General features: G+C 44.9%; 1 protein-coding gene across 3 annotated transcripts; it reads left to right on the top strand.

Moving 5' to 3' along the window:
• Positions 1 to 596: 596 nt before the first annotated feature.
• Positions 597 to 9,520, top strand: CCDC106 (coiled-coil domain containing 106). Of its 3 annotated transcripts, XM_032950399.2 has the most exons (4): positions 597 to 1,065; positions 2,727 to 2,795; positions 3,570 to 7,012; positions 7,559 to 9,520. In XM_032950399.2, the coding sequence occupies exons 3-4, from the start codon at positions 6,901 to 6,903 to the stop codon at positions 7,906 to 7,908; spliced, it is 462 nt and encodes a 153-aa protein (XP_032806290.1). In that variant the 5' UTR covers positions 597 to 1,065; positions 2,727 to 2,795; positions 3,570 to 6,900; the 3' UTR covers positions 7,909 to 9,520. The 3 variants fall into 3 exon arrangements, with proteins under 3 accessions (XP_032806290.1, XP_032806288.2, XP_032806289.2); XM_032950397.2 differs by lacking the exon at positions 7,559 to 9,520 and having other exon boundaries at positions 3,570 to 6,897; XM_032950398.2 differs by lacking the exons at positions 2,727 to 2,795; positions 7,559 to 9,520 and having other exon boundaries at positions 3,570 to 6,897.
• The last annotated feature ends 6,173 nt before the right edge of the window (positions 9,521 to 15,693 follow it).

Here is a 15,693-nt window from a genome sequence, read left to right as displayed (position 1 = left end):
GCCATGATGCGTGTGGCTTCTCCGATTGGTTCGATCATCTCCAGGATACAAGACCGAATCGTAGAATCTGGAAAAAAAAGATGTCATCACAGGAGTTGGTTTGATGGTGCAATTAGACTTGTGATTTGAATGATGACAATTGCTCCTTTCTGGACGTGAGGCTCAAATTTGCCACAGCTACTAACGTTACATGAAATGCAGCACTTGTGCACAAATCACAACCGCCTAGCAAACTGAACCCGACTCTAAAATGAACCTTTTCCTCATCACGATAGCGGCACTAAGCTGCGCATCGAAACAAACCCAGACGGCAGGCGGCAGTAACGCCCAGAGTGCTATTACATGGTAATTGCTGTAATTACGTGTGACTACTGTAATTACCCAACAATTACCGGGACAAAGCTCGTTACTTAGCAATTACATCGCTGTTACTATGTAATTATCTCGTGAAATATATATTCATACAAGCATTACTTTTAACCAAAATGGAAAAATCCAACCCGTCCCTGCAGCCCCCCCCCTGCCCCCCACCCCCCGCACACCCCCCAAAGCTCTTGGCCAGCTGTACCCCCCATTTAAAAAGCACTCAGGAGCTGCCCGATTCAGATTCGCACATGCGCTGGCTAGGTGACATCCGTGGAAATCTGCATCCTCGCCGCCACTCCGTTGGGCGAGTGGCATTGGGAGGGCGAACGCTGTTGAATTAGACGAACATTTTTTGTTTTCTCTCGTGTACCGGCAACACAACTGGGTATCAAGGCTCTTTGTGCACCATGGAGCACGGCGGGTCAGTTGGGAATGGGCGATTTTCACCGCGGCGACCGATCGAAGGCGCATGGGATCTGGCCATGACCTCCGCCAGGTCCAAGAGACCCAGGGAAGTGCGAGACATGTGGAGGGCGTTCAGCCAGGAGGCCGTTGCGGGAGACGGCATGACCACCGCGCATCACATCGCCACCGATCACGTGGTGTTCGGTCGCACGCGTGGAAATCAGGAGGGCAAAGGTGTGGAGGTGTCCATGTCAAGCTATTCTGCAGAGCTTTCCCATGCTGCAAGGACTGGTGGTAGGTGCACTGTGTTCACCTGCGTTCTATGGGGTGGGGTGTGTGGTTGGGTTGTGTTTTTAACACTTCTAGTGCTGTATACTTGGTGCTGTGATTTCCATCTTTCAAACGCTGGTGTGGAGACTATGGGGCTGGGATATGCGGGTTTATTTTTTGGTGTATTTTCTCTGCCGGCCGTTCGCTGGTATTGATTGTCACGTTCTTGCAATCTGACCATCTATGTCATCCAGCCCATGACCTATTAGGGTGCTATTTACTGCAACTAGCGTTCGTCAGAAATGTAATATTTTGATCACACCTCTCACAATGGGCTGAAATAAGCCCCACCTATATACGCCTACGTTAACTTAATATTCAAAAGATGACACAGGTGAAAATGACATGAGAGCTTAAACAACACATGGTGGGAACTGTTCCAGGATGTATAAAAATAGGAAAATAAATGGTTTGCAAAACTTACACAATAACACTCAATGGTAATCACCTGTGACGTTTTTAGGACCTATAATGACATCATGGACACGTAATGCCCACACGTGACTGTGTTATGTCCTCCCAACAATCGTTTGGCAGCGAACAGCATTGCCACATCCCCGCAATTTGAAACAGGCGCGCGCAGAAAAAGAAGGACCGCTCAAGCAATCGGCGCGTTCATTAGACAGGGTCAGAGTGCGGGGCTTGTGCTGAGCGAGCCGGGAGCCGCGCGGTTTCGCCGGTGCCGCATTGAGCTCCGATCATTCGTGCCCGCGGGATGTCAATCGCCGCGGTGTTTGCGTTGACGGCCCCCTTTTTGGTTCCAATATTTGGCCCACTCGCTATAAATTTCCACATGATGATAGACCACTTCGTTGAGCTATCATTTGTGGCCAGGTCACGTCTGAAAAAGAGCTATAAGAATTAACACGAGAAACCCCCCCCCCCCCCGATCCCAGCACTATTCTGTGTAAGCGATGAGAAACGCGTCAGGGAGAAAAGGGCGAGCACACTGGAAACTAATACGGGTCGACGTACACGCTAATCAAGGAGATTTATTTATGTGGGCAGGTAAAAGGCGCGATTTTATGTTGACCTCTATTTAACCAGGTTCAAAAAATTAAAACCTTGAGGTTACAAACCTCTTTCGCGAGGGGGACCAGGCATGCGAGGCCCGAAGGGAAGGACCCAACACGTGCGGGGTCACGATCGTGCCTTTCGCCGTCTACGAATCACCTCTTGCGTGTACTATTAGCTGGGCTTCGTTTGTTGTTGTTCAAGGTATTTCTTTATTCTCATGTCCGATGTATGGTACATTCCAACAACAATAAACACAGAGTCTGGCGCTACAGCTCGTCCGCGTCTTAATTTACAGGGCTCGTTCTGGAGATGTTACAGGGTTGGCTGAACTTTTCCTTGAACGAACACGCGAGGCGTGGGACCAGACGAGGCGGTGGGGGTGGGGAAAGGGCTAATATATGGGGGGGGGCAGGGCGGGGGGGGCAGTGGCTAAGATATAGGAGGCCTAGGAGCCGCGCATGTTGACTGGGGGAAGACCTCACACAGTTCACTCGTCGTGTGTCCTGGTGACACTGGGCCTGACGGTCTCAGATGTGAGGAGGGTTTAAATGGGTTATTATCCCGAATGGATGCCACGTGCTTTTAAAGTCTGCCTCCTTTCCTTTCAGCACGCATCCCCGGTGGTCCAGAGAGGCCAACTGAACACTTTTTCAGCGCTCAGCCCCAAACAACTCCAGGTGAAATTGAGCCCCCACTGTTCAGTCCACTCGCGTTGAGCAATGCGTTCCTCATCGTTAGATCACAGCCAACTGGAAAGGGTTGTCACGCAAACAAATACGTGGCAATTAGTTACTATACTCTATGGTTCTTTCGGTAAAGTCACGTAGGTAAAAAAAAATAGAAATAAAAAATAAAAGTCAATTTAATCGCGACGTTTCGATTGCAACACAAGCAATCATCATCAGGTGTGAAAATCACAGATGATTGATTGTGTTGCAATCGAAACGTCGTGATTTAATGAGCTTTTTATTCATTTAATTTAATTTTATATTTTTATCTCTTATTTTTATTTTATTTTTTACCTACGTGACTTTACCGAAAGAACCAAAGAGTATGGATCCTTGCAGTCACAAAAACTTCAAATCTAGGATGAATTAGTTACTACTTCACATTCATATTTACGCGATCTAACCAAGAAAAAACATTTATGATGGACAATATAATAATATGTAGGGTGGCGAGATGTTAACTACCTAGCCTGGTATACAGGAGGCCGTGGGTTCGATCCCAACCCTGACGCCTGTTCATTTGGAGTTTGCACGTTCTCCCCGTGGTCGCGTGGATTTTTCCCTCCAAATTTAGAATCAACATCACGCGTTTATAGTATTTGACTGCCATAAATTTCCACGCGATGATGATCAGCGGTCCTTCCCTGGTAAGAATGATAACAATATTTAAACATTATTGGTCGCGAAAGCCTACGTGTTGAACGTATTCCGCTCGTTCGACAGACGTTGTGGAGCGTCCTGGCTCGCTACTGCACGCGGAGGTGCTGCGGAGGGAGCTGGAAGCGGCGAGGCACCGCATCGCCGTGTTGGAGAGGAGCAACAAGCACCTCCAGGCAGACAAGGAGTTCCTACAGAGCGTGCTCAGCAAAGGAGGCGAGCCGCTCACGTCTCAAAGCCGCCCTCGGTGGAAATCCACAAAAAGCCGGTCGCTCCGCTCCGCGGACGTTGCCCACTATCTGTCGCAGTAATGTACGTGTGGACGCGCGGAGAGAAAGAGAGAGAGAGCCCTTGGTCAATCCACTGCTGGATGAAGGCCATCCCCACGTCGTGGAGGTCGTGGGGGATTTGACCATAATTAACCCCACTGGCCACTGCGGATTGGTGAAGGCAGGGAGCATAGAGGAGTACAATACAATTTAGTTTTTTTCCTGCACCGTCCTCTTCTGCTCGCAGCTTAACCTGTAAGACACCTGCTGTGCGTGGCGCTCACCCATGCAAGATCTATCCAGGCGCAATCTTCCATGATCTGACAAGATTGGGCGCTTACATTGCAGGTCATTGGGTCATAGATCTTACATGAATAGGTATCATGGTTTAAAATCTGTGTATTAATGCTTTGTCCTCATGCTCTCCCCTTGTTATACATATTCATGTTTTACGTTGGGGTATGGTCGGTAGTGTAAGGGAACGTTAATGTGTCATGCACCCTTCTTTTGAGCAGTATTCACTTAAACAAACGGGCCTCGCGTAAAGAGTGTCACAGGCACAGTATATACATCTTGACTTAGCTGTCCAGTTCAAAGTGACAACATTCGAACTTTAATCGAAAGGAACAGGTAGACGCTACTTAACCCAAATATGCTAATTCCGAGAAGTTGTTTAATTCAAAACAAACTGCAGGTTTGTGAGAAGTGTTTCCCCCCCCCCCCCCCCAAATAAAAATAAAAATAAGCACGCATACAAACACTGTTGGAAAATTTGCGTAGTGCGCACAGAGGCACACTGAATAGGCGCGTGCACAGTTCACAGAAGTGCCCCCATTGACCACGCAGCGCGTCGAGTCGGCACGCGGGACGCTTCGGGAAAGAAAAAGTGTGCACGTGGCTGCCTTGGCTCACGGCTGGGCACGCTCCCAACGAAAACAGCAGCGCGCGAAGTACGCGCACCTCTCCCCCACGCTGTCTCCGAAGAGGCCCAACAACACGTGCCATTGTGTACGCTTGCGCACAAGACGATTATCTCGTAACCCAGTCCAGGTCCTTTTTTTTTTTTTTGGACTGGTTCGCCAAAGGGCACGTAGGCTCGCAAACTCGCGGTCATTTTAGTTTCCCCGTGGCTCAGGAGCTTTCCGTCAAAAAGCGAATTGCGCACTTTTAAAGCGACCGCAGGGATTTAGTCGGGCGGCCGTTTGCGTGCGGCTGGCCTGCAGAGAGGTTTTTCTGTCTTTTTTGTTGTTGTTGTTGTCGTTGTTGTGGCAGGTTTTTGACATCGAGAACTATCGCACGTGCGCAACTTGCCCACTCTTACCCTCCTTGAACTGATTGATTTTCTGAGTAACTCGGCACGCTCACTGCTCGGCACATTGTCGTGACGAGTAACATGTGACCCGACGGGTCGATGTGAAGCGGCGCGTTAGAATGCGCCGCTCAGCCAGAACTTTGGATTTTTTTGGCGACTGCCACGATGCTGGGACATGCGCAAAATAATCGCTTCTCCCCTGGTGCCGGTTACCCCAAACCAGGATGAGACGAAGCACAAACTCACAGAGATCATTCTACAGCCTCTGATCTGACTAGGACCTTCCAATTTCCCTAGCACATGGTGTGCTTGCTGGCACAGAGTATGGCACATCTAAAAAAAACCCAACCTTAAAAAAACTGTTGGGTGGGGAGAGAAGCAAATGGAATACATGGTGGAGGAAGGTCCGAGTGGAGCCTAGCGATATGGCAGAATAGCTACCTCCTGCTGTTAGGGCTGGACAATCGGGCTTAGAGAACAGGCCAAGAAAAACCGTTAAATTTAGATTTAACAACAGCGAAGGCACAGAATATTAGTACAAGGAGAAAGACAATAAATGCGGCCGATCCCATGCAATGATAGGGCCTTTTTGGCTTAGAACAAGAGAATAAGAAGCCATGATGCTAGCTGGCCATGAAAATGTCACTGTGACACTCGACATGTGTGGTGTAGTCAGCTTGAGCATAGCTGCCCGTGGTGGCACATGCCTGCGATCCAGCGCTTTGGAGGCAAGGGTTGGTGCATCGCGCAGGTTTGTGAAATTCCAAAACCTGCTGGGCTGTGAGATGCCAATTAACGGCAGTACAGTAATTTAATTATATGCATCTTTCTGTGTAGAGCTTTGAGTATTATCTCCTTGTATGCAAGGGTCTTCTCCAGGTATTCTGGTTTCCTCCCAAGTACCATTAGGTGATCGCTCAATTTGGCCAAACTGACCACAACACATGACCCTTAAACAAATAGTTTTGGGACTCAGTGATAATTTCATTGTTATATAAGTGTCAAGTCCTGCTTGATAGCTCAAACAAGTGTTCTTCTTAGTGGTTTGTATTCCAAACAATACTGAGCATCAGACTTTGGTACTCAATGTAACTGAGAATCCAGTTGCCGATGTGGCCATTGTGTTACCTTCTCTATATAATCCATGAATATGAATTAAACCATGTCCATCAAGGCAAAACAATGTTCATGATCAAATCTGAAATAAGCCAAATTTTATTCAATACATACAGTCATTTGGTGGCCAGGCAGAAACCATCACCTCAATACACTTGAGAGCCCAGGTGGGTGGCTGCCTAGATTATGCCCTTTATAAATCAGCGTTTCACATGCAAATGTGACGTTTCTAACTAGAACTCATATCATAAAGAGAGGGTCTTTGCCTGTGCAATCGTAGTTCACCAGAATTGAATCAAGCAAGGCTGACTGTTGATGAGACACTGCTGAAAACAGTCCAGAGTTTGCTTGTCTTAAATCAATACTGCTGAAATGATGCACTCCCAGAATTCTGTGCGGCTCATGGGTTGCGCAAAAGATACTTTTATATGTTACGTGGAGAGACGGAGATGTGACGGAGACATTGTCCGGTTGTTGATTTTGTTGTGTTGAGCATTCGCTCAATACTCTGACCATACAGCCACCCAACCACCTTATCATCTTTTTGTTGTTGTGCGCGTGGATTGTTTCAGGGGAGACATCAAGCTCCAACAGGGCCCCGCTGCCAAAACGGCGCCGTTCCGCAGCGGACGCCGAAGCGTCGCCGCCACCGTCGCCTGGCAACTCACAGAGCAGTTCCTCCTCAGACACGGCCGACGGGATGGACCCAGAGGCAGGCCGACACACGTGCCCTCCAGGGAACTACCACCGAGGCTGCAGGAAGGCGAACAAGGGGGGCTGCGGGAAGGAAGGCTTACGCAAGGGCATCCGAGGCGAGTGCTTGGATTGATGCCACGAACTTGTGAAATTCGTTTTGAATCAGTCGAACTTTCGGACTAGATGTGCACCGTGTGTGTGTGTGTTTTGTGAGTGGTTCAGCTGGGCTGCGGAGGAAATCAACTTGGATTAAGGTCATACAAGCCTCATTGTATGTACTGGGATACTGTTTCCCATATATCGGAATATTACGCGGCTGCCTGATATTAATAAGCGAAATTAAAGAAAAGCCACTGCCCAATAACCCACCTGGTCCAGCATATGATGTATTTGATTTTGTTTCAGGCAGTGTTCATGGAAAATATTGAGTTTCGTTATTTGGTCTTCTGATCCACTGCCAATGCGGCACCACATATTAACACATTAACCCTTTCCCATTCAATGACGTACGTGTATGTACGTGTACTTCATCAGAACGGAATCGGAAGAAAAACTTAAAAATAAAATAACTTTACCAGTACGTCTTCAGGCCGGAAGAGCGTGGATGCGCTCGTAATAGCCCAGTGCATCTTTCTGAATGCTCTCTTGTATCGCCGCAACAGTGAAGTCGGTGGAGGACGTCGTCTGGCGCTATAAGAAGGTGCTGTCGGTGTACCAGAAGACGAGGAGCGTGAAGCGTGCTTGTGAGAAGATGAATGTGGACAGGAACACCATCGCCCTCACGGCCCCCATCGTGGACCTGGAGGTCGTGGCACCAGGCCTCTATGCCACGGTGGGGCCGCACGACGGGCGGACGGAACGCCTGCTCGACTTCTCCCGCCGGTGCTGGCACGCCATGGACGAGGCGACGCGCGTGAACGTCGACAAGATGAAGGCCGAGGGGAAGCTGCTGCCCATCAGCTACAAGTTCAAGCGAATGGTTCCACAGCAGGCTCCACAGGCTCAACAGTGATCGGGGTCCATCTCTGGGCCAAACTACTTTTTGGAAATGTACGAGATTTTGTTCATGAAATCTTTTAACTAAAATCTGCTCTGATGCCCTCCAGTGTGGTTTAGTTTGTAGGGAAGGACATTTATTTCTTAGGTGGGGTCAACTGTTTTTTTGTTACACCAGGGAATGCCACAGGTAGTGTGTGGTCAAATGATAATGACGCTGTTCCAGCTTCTGTACAACGGACTCCTAAATCTATGTGTGTGGAGTTTTCAGCGTTCAACCATTCATGTGCATGGGTTGTCTCGAGGTACTCAGCGCTCCCACAAGCCACACACTCATGAAGTGAATCGACCAAACACCCTCATGTAGCAGGGCCCTCCTGAAAAAAAGTCTCAAAACTCAATGAGGCATTCCTGGATAAATACAATGTATTACTATTATTACCATTGCTATAGAAATATGCCATCATAATATAACCTAAAACTGTGTTTGCAGAAAATGACAAAGCTCTATATGGAAACAGAGGAGATACTGCGAAGTGCAATTCCCACTTTACATTTGCACAAGAGGGCCCTCACGGTAAGGTGGCATGCCGTCATTTGCCGAGCCAAAATAATGCAACTTTGGCTTCCTAAAATATATTATTATGGCTTAGAGCCAATAGTAGCTGGCCAGGGAATGGGTTTAAAACGTATTGTCGTACTCATCGCGCGTGGCATGAGTGGCACGGTTCGGGTTCTGCAGTGGAAAAAATAACCTGGTGCCTCCTGAGGCGAGCCCAACTCGGGTGCAGTTCCGTTGTAAGGACAAAAAGAGGTACAGGAGTTCGAAGGTCAAAAAAACCTACCATCAAATTGTGTATCTATTGTGTCAGGCAGTGCAGCTTCAGTCGAAATAAGAAACCAGGCTTTAAACAAAGTGCTGATGGAAAGAAAAGTCCTGCTAGAACGGTTCTGAATGGACCTGGGATTTGCTGATGCCCTCTACAATTCAGAGGAAGGGTTTCAAGGCACCATTTGTAAAAGATGCTCAACAAATAGAGCACATAAGACGTGGAGACTCTTGGCCTCCAGAGACCATAAAGGCTGCCTTTGTCTGATGATGATGATGATTAATGAAGAGCGAATTATTATGAAGGGTCAAACAATGTATTAAAGTGTGGCAAACCATAACTAAATATTGAACCAGAGAGCACGTGTGGGCCTAATCAAGCTGTCTCATGACCAAAGTCCTGTGAAAAAATTGGATTTGATTAATGTTTGTGAGTAAAATATAGCACTCGGTGTGAAATTATCCATTATCTTGCTGTGTTCGTCAGTTTTCCATAGAGGAATGTGATGATAAGCTAACAAGGAATACGAAAACATCACACAATTAAAAACACAACTCAACATAAACTAAAATATTGCAGTTTAACAGCAAACATTAACAAATGTGGTTTACTTGCGTAAGAATAAATAGATGTTTAGAATATATGACATGTTTATGCGGCCACTTCCTGGTGTCCCAACAGTAGTGATATAAACATTGTTGAGATAAAAAAACGGAGCTGCTATCCACAGACCAGCGTTCCCCTGCTCAAAATAACGACTGCTCTGTCACACAAACATAAAATATTTCTAGCTTTTTATATCGAGACATCAAATATCTTTCCTGGGGAAGGGGGGTGGGGGTGATGACACAGTGATGATCACATTGCGCCGTCAACCCAGAAACCTGAGTTAGATTCCAGCCACGGCTAACATTAGTGGCGAGTGATATCTGAACGAGTCCTGATCACCATCCACCCTCTTCACCGAGCCACACTCACCAGTCTGGTGAAGTATGAATAAATAATCCGCATACATTACATGGCGTTTGGAGACCTTCATCAAGCAGTGGACTAACAAGGCGTTTACATTTTTACTGTCGCCAATTATTTTTTATCGCTTGCTAAATGCATTTCTGATGTACTACATCGGCTCTGCAACCGTCCAACAGTGGTGATGCACACGCTGAATGCTAACAATTGTAGTCTTTGTGCCCAACGTACCTCCGAGGAGCAAATTGCCATGTCAAGTGTAAGGTCAAGACGTCATCTTGGCCAATGCTGCTTATGCTGTCACAATCGATAAATGAGCGTCCCTTCGTCAAACTATTGCTGGATTAGTCATGTGGGTTGTCTGACTATACTTCACCATTCTCATCGGTGCACATTGGTGAGTTGGGGGCCCAGGACCGGTTTAGATATTTGCCGAGGTTGAAAATCGAACACGGGCCACCAGCTTCTTAGTGCGATGTGCCTCTGCTTTCCCCTTTATGCCATACATTACAAGGAAGCACTTTTTGAAAATATCTGAACCATGGTGGTAAAGTATAAAATGCACTATTTACTTTGTTGGTCATATTATATCTGGGCTAATTCATTTACGTTTCAGGTTGAATTCAAAGCATGTACCTAGTCGCCTCGGATGTTAATTCATAATTTTCACATTACCATGCTGTCTGTAAGTTAACAATGACTAAACTGTGTTGTGTTCAAATACTATAATGGGTATACTATGGTTCTCTGTTGTAACGTAGAAAATAATGTAGCCAGACACAGTGTTTGTGGAACAAATTTGGTCATTGAAGCAATGCAATTAAGTGTCAAGTTTCTAAAGTTTATCTTTCTGAGGTCATCTAACTTTTTTCTATGAGGTCGTGTAAACTAAAAAAAAAATCACCTCTCACGGGCCTCTGAAGGCAATATTTTTTTTCTGTTGAATAAAAACATTTAGAAAGCAACTTTTTGCCCTGTTACATACGTTGCTGTATTTCTTGCACCCGTTCCAATGATCTGCAATGGTTCTTTTAAGTTAATTAGACATTTCGGAGCCAATTTAAATGTAGAGATCGACTTTGTGCACATGACAAACACACAGGCACACGTTTGTGGCCCCTTGAAATTGCATTGTTATATCTGTCATTTCATTTACAGTCGCACGAGTGTAGCTTTCACCAGCGGCGCCAACAACCATGTATCGCGAGGTTGTAAGGTGAACGGTGCTCTCGCGCGGAACAAAGACAAATGTTTGTCACAGATGGGTGAGTGGAGGCAAGATGGGGTTCATGTTGAGACCATAATTCTGGGATTGTTCATCTTGGCTTTGGCTCCTGGTTTATCCAAAGTGGCAGTGGCACATGCGGCCCGAATAACGCGAATGATCCAAAACAAAGCTTTTGAACAATTTGAGAGGAAATTAACCAAAACTACATTTACATTTTTTTTGGCATTTTCAAAGAATGTTCAGGAGCTCAATTGGACCTCGAATGTTTCCTCCTAATTTCCAGACGAACTCTTCAGCAAAGACTAATGGGATGTGTTTGGTAGAAAAAGGCCCTTGATGAGAGCTTCGTGAACCTATCACGCACTCTGAAAGGGCGAATGTTTTTGCACGTGCCGTGCCGCGGACTTCTCCCATTGTTATTTCACGCTCGGTGCGGCATAACAAAGCCGGTTAAATCTGCCAAGCAGACCGTGTAAGTAGTTATGGCATAGCAGCGACACACTCGGGATGTTTAAAAGCAGCTGCGCAAACTCTGTTATCTGATTTGAGTGTTATTTGTGGAAGCGAAGATCAATGTTAATGCACATCCTAGCCGGCTGGCTGGCCAGCGCAGGCCCTCTGGGTGTCCTCCACAAGGCCACAATAATGTGGGGTGTTCAAGGTTGATTGAGACACTGGCGGTGGGTGACAAGCCTCGAGCGCTTTTATTTAGATGCGGTGTGTCTGTGCGAAGCGGCCCTGGATTCAGTGTGGGCGCAAGCACTTACACAGTTTTGTAAACACTGTGGGTGAAGCGATGCACTCCACCCCCCCCACCCCAGTGAGTTGATGAATTACCTCTCTGATGCACTCAGTCTATTCACCTGAAGGAGCTCACAGAACGCGGAGCAAAGCGTTGAATATCGTGCCGAACATGAAGCGGAACACGCCGACAACATCACATAACTGCACAGCACAACCGCTGTAACTCCACGCGGTTGATTTGATGGGCTTGCAAACTGCACCACCGCAATTTGATAAAACAATTAATTGATTAATTTTACACATCGCGAGGAATGGCAGCATTTGTATTGGCTGCTGCAGAGGCATTGCGAAACTATTATGTACAACAAACATTTTAAATAAGTAAATAGATAATTCTTACACGTACAATTGTATGGCTGTTTCGTGAGCTAAAGAATGAATATTAATCAACAAATTCATGCATCTGTGCCACCCCAAGCAAACACCGAACTGAAACCTCCAGTTTGGACTCGGAACTTTATTGTCACTGAGAAAAAAAATATCTCAATAATAAATTTGTCATAGTGCAATATATCAAAAGCCTGTCTACCCGACTGTATACACGGGATGCACCTCAGAAAGTCTATCAGCAGGTCACACGTGTTGGGATCATTTGTGGGTACTCCTACCTCTACCACGAAGTCTGGATGGTATGAAGGAAAATATCAATTACCTTCCCCATCACCACTCGAGCTCCCCCTATTAGGGAACTTTCAGCCATCAGTGGCATGAGCAAGACAAGTCAGGGCTGCACCTGTGTGCTTTTTTTACCATTTCACACATTCTGTGACAAAAATGCATTTGAAGCAATGGCAGGAGACTGAGTGCATTTCTGCACAGATGTGAATATGCGCAACACTTCACTGAGTTCACTCAGAGCTACTTAAACCCCTCTCGGTGTGCTGTCAAACCGCGCGGGAAGGTGACAGTCCCAGACTTGGCGACGTGCAGCTTAGTCTAACCCCGCATCCAGTCAAACCAACCACCAGCCAGCCAGACATAAAGAAGGCAGCTACATAACAATCGTAGGCTTAACCGAAAGCCCACCCATCTTCGGAGCCAGACACTTTCCATGGCCTGAGATTGCGATGACTATACATTGCCTGCAGGAAATAACAGTAGTTACAGAGCCATCTGTAAAGCATCAAAACTTGGGACGCAACTCCCATGTACATGTTTTGAAAAGCATGTTTTCTTAATGCTCGGGTTATTTAGCTCGTCATTTAGCACACAATTTGACGCAACCTTTCTTTCCGTATACTTTTCTTTACTCACACGCACAGTTGAAGTTTGTTGTGGTGCATTAAATAATACGTTATTGGCTTCATTTTAAAGCAGGTAAGAGCTCGATGGATGGATTATTGTATTTCAGGATTGTGAGAAGTGGTGGCAGTTTGAACAGGTCTTCGTCCAGCAGTGGTTTGACCATGGCTGACAATGATGACGAAGATCCCATTGCAACAGAAAGTATATATTTCAAGGAAAACCTGATTTAGAACAAGGACGGTATAAAATGCAAGAAAATGGTACAAAAATAAAACAATTAAAAAGTGAAATAAAATAGAAACTCAAAGATCTGCAGCATTTTCTTTGGTTCTTTCGGTAAGGTCACGTAGAATGAGAATAAAATAATAAAATAACACAATAAAATTCTCACGACGTTTCGGCCACAACGCAAGCGGCCGTCTTCAGGTGAAAGGTGCAGACCTGTCGCTTGCGTTGTGGCCGAAACGTCGTGAGAATTTTATTGTGTTATTTTATTATTTTATTCTCATTCTACGTAACCTTACCGAAGGAACCAAAGAAGATGAATCCTTGCAGTCACGAAAGCTTTAAATCGAAATCTGCAGCATTATTACAAATGAAATATATGGTTCAACTGACCGAGTGACAAGGAATTTTGCTTCAATAATGCAGTCACACTATCTTTGCTGAGATTCTAAAAGGTGAAGATTGATCGTGATGCACTAGTGTCTAAGTGTTATTAATACAACTGCAAAGTGGGGCTCAAGATAAATACTGTATGAGCAGAAACAAAAGTAACGTAGAACAGAATTTGGCTCAACAATTGAAATTATCTGTCAGTGGGACACAGCTGGAAAATATGAATATCTCGTATTTAAGGTGGGCTGACATCAAAATGACGATATAAAAAATGTGAATAAGAGCAGGTTACGAGTGCTCTTATTCACATTTTTACTTAATGTGGCTTATGGATCAATAATGTGGATATTTCTTTGAAAATGGAAATAAAGCTAAAAAGGTACCAAGAACCGCTTATAAGTGCACGCTTCGAATTACACTGTGAGACGAACAGAGGAACACGTGGATAAGATAATGGATGAAAGTTATATACATCAGAAAACAATATGGTCTTTGACAGTACATGTGTGTAACTAGAAATGATGATTGGAGGACGGCTGCGACTGGTGACTGAATGGCAGCTAAAGTCGGAAGCCACACGTGAGATGATAACCACCGTGGTGGAGATTAGACCATGTGAAGGTGCTTGATGGGATTGTTGTATCGCAGAATCACGAGAGTGGCGACGACTTCGTGAGGTCTTCAATCAGCAGTGGATTGATCATGGTTGAAGATAATGAGGATATAAATCAATGGATATTCTTTGGAACAAGATAATCGCTTGTTGAGACGAGTCTTTTTTGCAAGGGAGATATGGAGAAAAGACCTTGAAGCATCACGCTCTACGCATAGTTTTGGACAATCTTGTTGTGAAACAAATGTTGGGTGATTTGAACTCTGGCTCTTGTCGCCGTGATGTTTTCATCTGGCAAGTTATGAGGCACACAATCAATAATTGTCTCCTCCTTTGAAGAGATGTGAAGCTTCCAGTCCCATCTGTTTCCTCTCAAGATGGCAAAGTGAATATGGGGTTGTGAATCGATCATCATTCCCGTTAAATGCTGGCTTGAACGACGTGCATTCGTTTAAAGATGAATAATTATATAATTTTGATTTAAAGCTTTCGTGACTGCAGCAATTCATATTCTTAGCTCTTTCGGTAAAGTCACGTTGAAGGGAAACAATAAAATAATGAAATATATTTTTTTATTTTATTGTTTCCCTTCAACGTGACTTTACCGAAAGAGTTAAGAATATAATGATATAATGTCCTGAAAATCTATGGGAATGACTAATCTGGTAGTGGTGGTTGTGGAAAAAGCATGTTTTCATATTCATATTGCTGCGTAGGCTTATGAGGTTGTGCTGTACAGCTTTCCATTGTGTATTTTGGCTTATACCGTGCATTATTCGACATGACGTCCGATGTTTCGCTCCATGTGCTGGAAGCTTCTACAGGAACTGAATACATGATTTAAGATGTACATGAAATTATGTACATGACATAGTTTTTATACGAAGAAATATTGATATCACCTACGAATGCGACACCTCTAAGGCTATATATGATATGTATGAAAGGTCACACATACATAGTTACAGTTTACAATATAGTAAAATGTATTATTTGTAAAAAAATGTTGCTTCCATAAAACTGTGCACTCATTGTAGAATAACATTTCAATTATAAGAAAATGTTTAGTGTAAAAAAAAAATCATCACAGGTATCCCATTCGCTAAATATTGTGACAGTTCTTGCATAAACAAACGGAGCATATCGTTGCTTTGGAACATTAAACAAAATGAATCATTTTTGTACTCCTTTTAAAAAATAACTCTGGTGGAAAAAAAAGTGAACCTTTCACTTGTCAGATGTCATCAAGCCAAAAAATTCCCAATTTTCTTTTTCTTGTTCCAACTTAAAAATGTTCAGTGTGTGTACATAATTAAGGGAAGCATGACAACTGCATACCCCAGCTCAGACACCCAAGCTTCCAATTTTTTTTTTAAAATAAAGCCTGTCTCACGCACTCCTTGTCTTATTTCTGTGTTCAACATTTATCAGAATTAGCCAGACGGGAGCTGATGGGGTGAGCACAGAGCGACTTCGGTTTAACCTGCGGGCAAG

This window comes from Petromyzon marinus, chromosome 9 (assembly GCF_048934315.1).
Source record: "Petromyzon marinus isolate PM22_M1 ecotype Great Lakes invasive population chromosome 9, UKy_Petmar_22M1.pri1.0, whole genome shotgun sequence".
NCBI lineage: Eukaryota > Metazoa > Chordata > Hyperoartia > Petromyzontiformes > Petromyzontidae > Petromyzon > Petromyzon marinus.
The sequence above is the reverse complement of the archived record's forward strand: the minus strand, read 5'-3'. Positions and strand labels throughout refer to the sequence as shown.

Bases quoted from the DNA above. Each gene is read 5' to 3' on its own strand.
- CCDC106 (XM_032950397.2), top strand. From the start codon at position 774: ATGGAGCACGGCGGGTCAGTTGGGAATGGGCGATTTTCACCGCGGCGA. The intron at 1,066-2,726 runs GTAGGTGCACTG...CTTTCCTTTCAG, and splicing joins CCATGCTGCAAGGACTGGTG to CACGCATCCCCGGTGGTCCA. The intron at 2,796-3,569 runs GTGAAATTGAGC...CTCGTTCGACAG, and splicing joins TCAGCCCCAAACAACTCCAG to ACGTTGTGGAGCGTCCTGGC.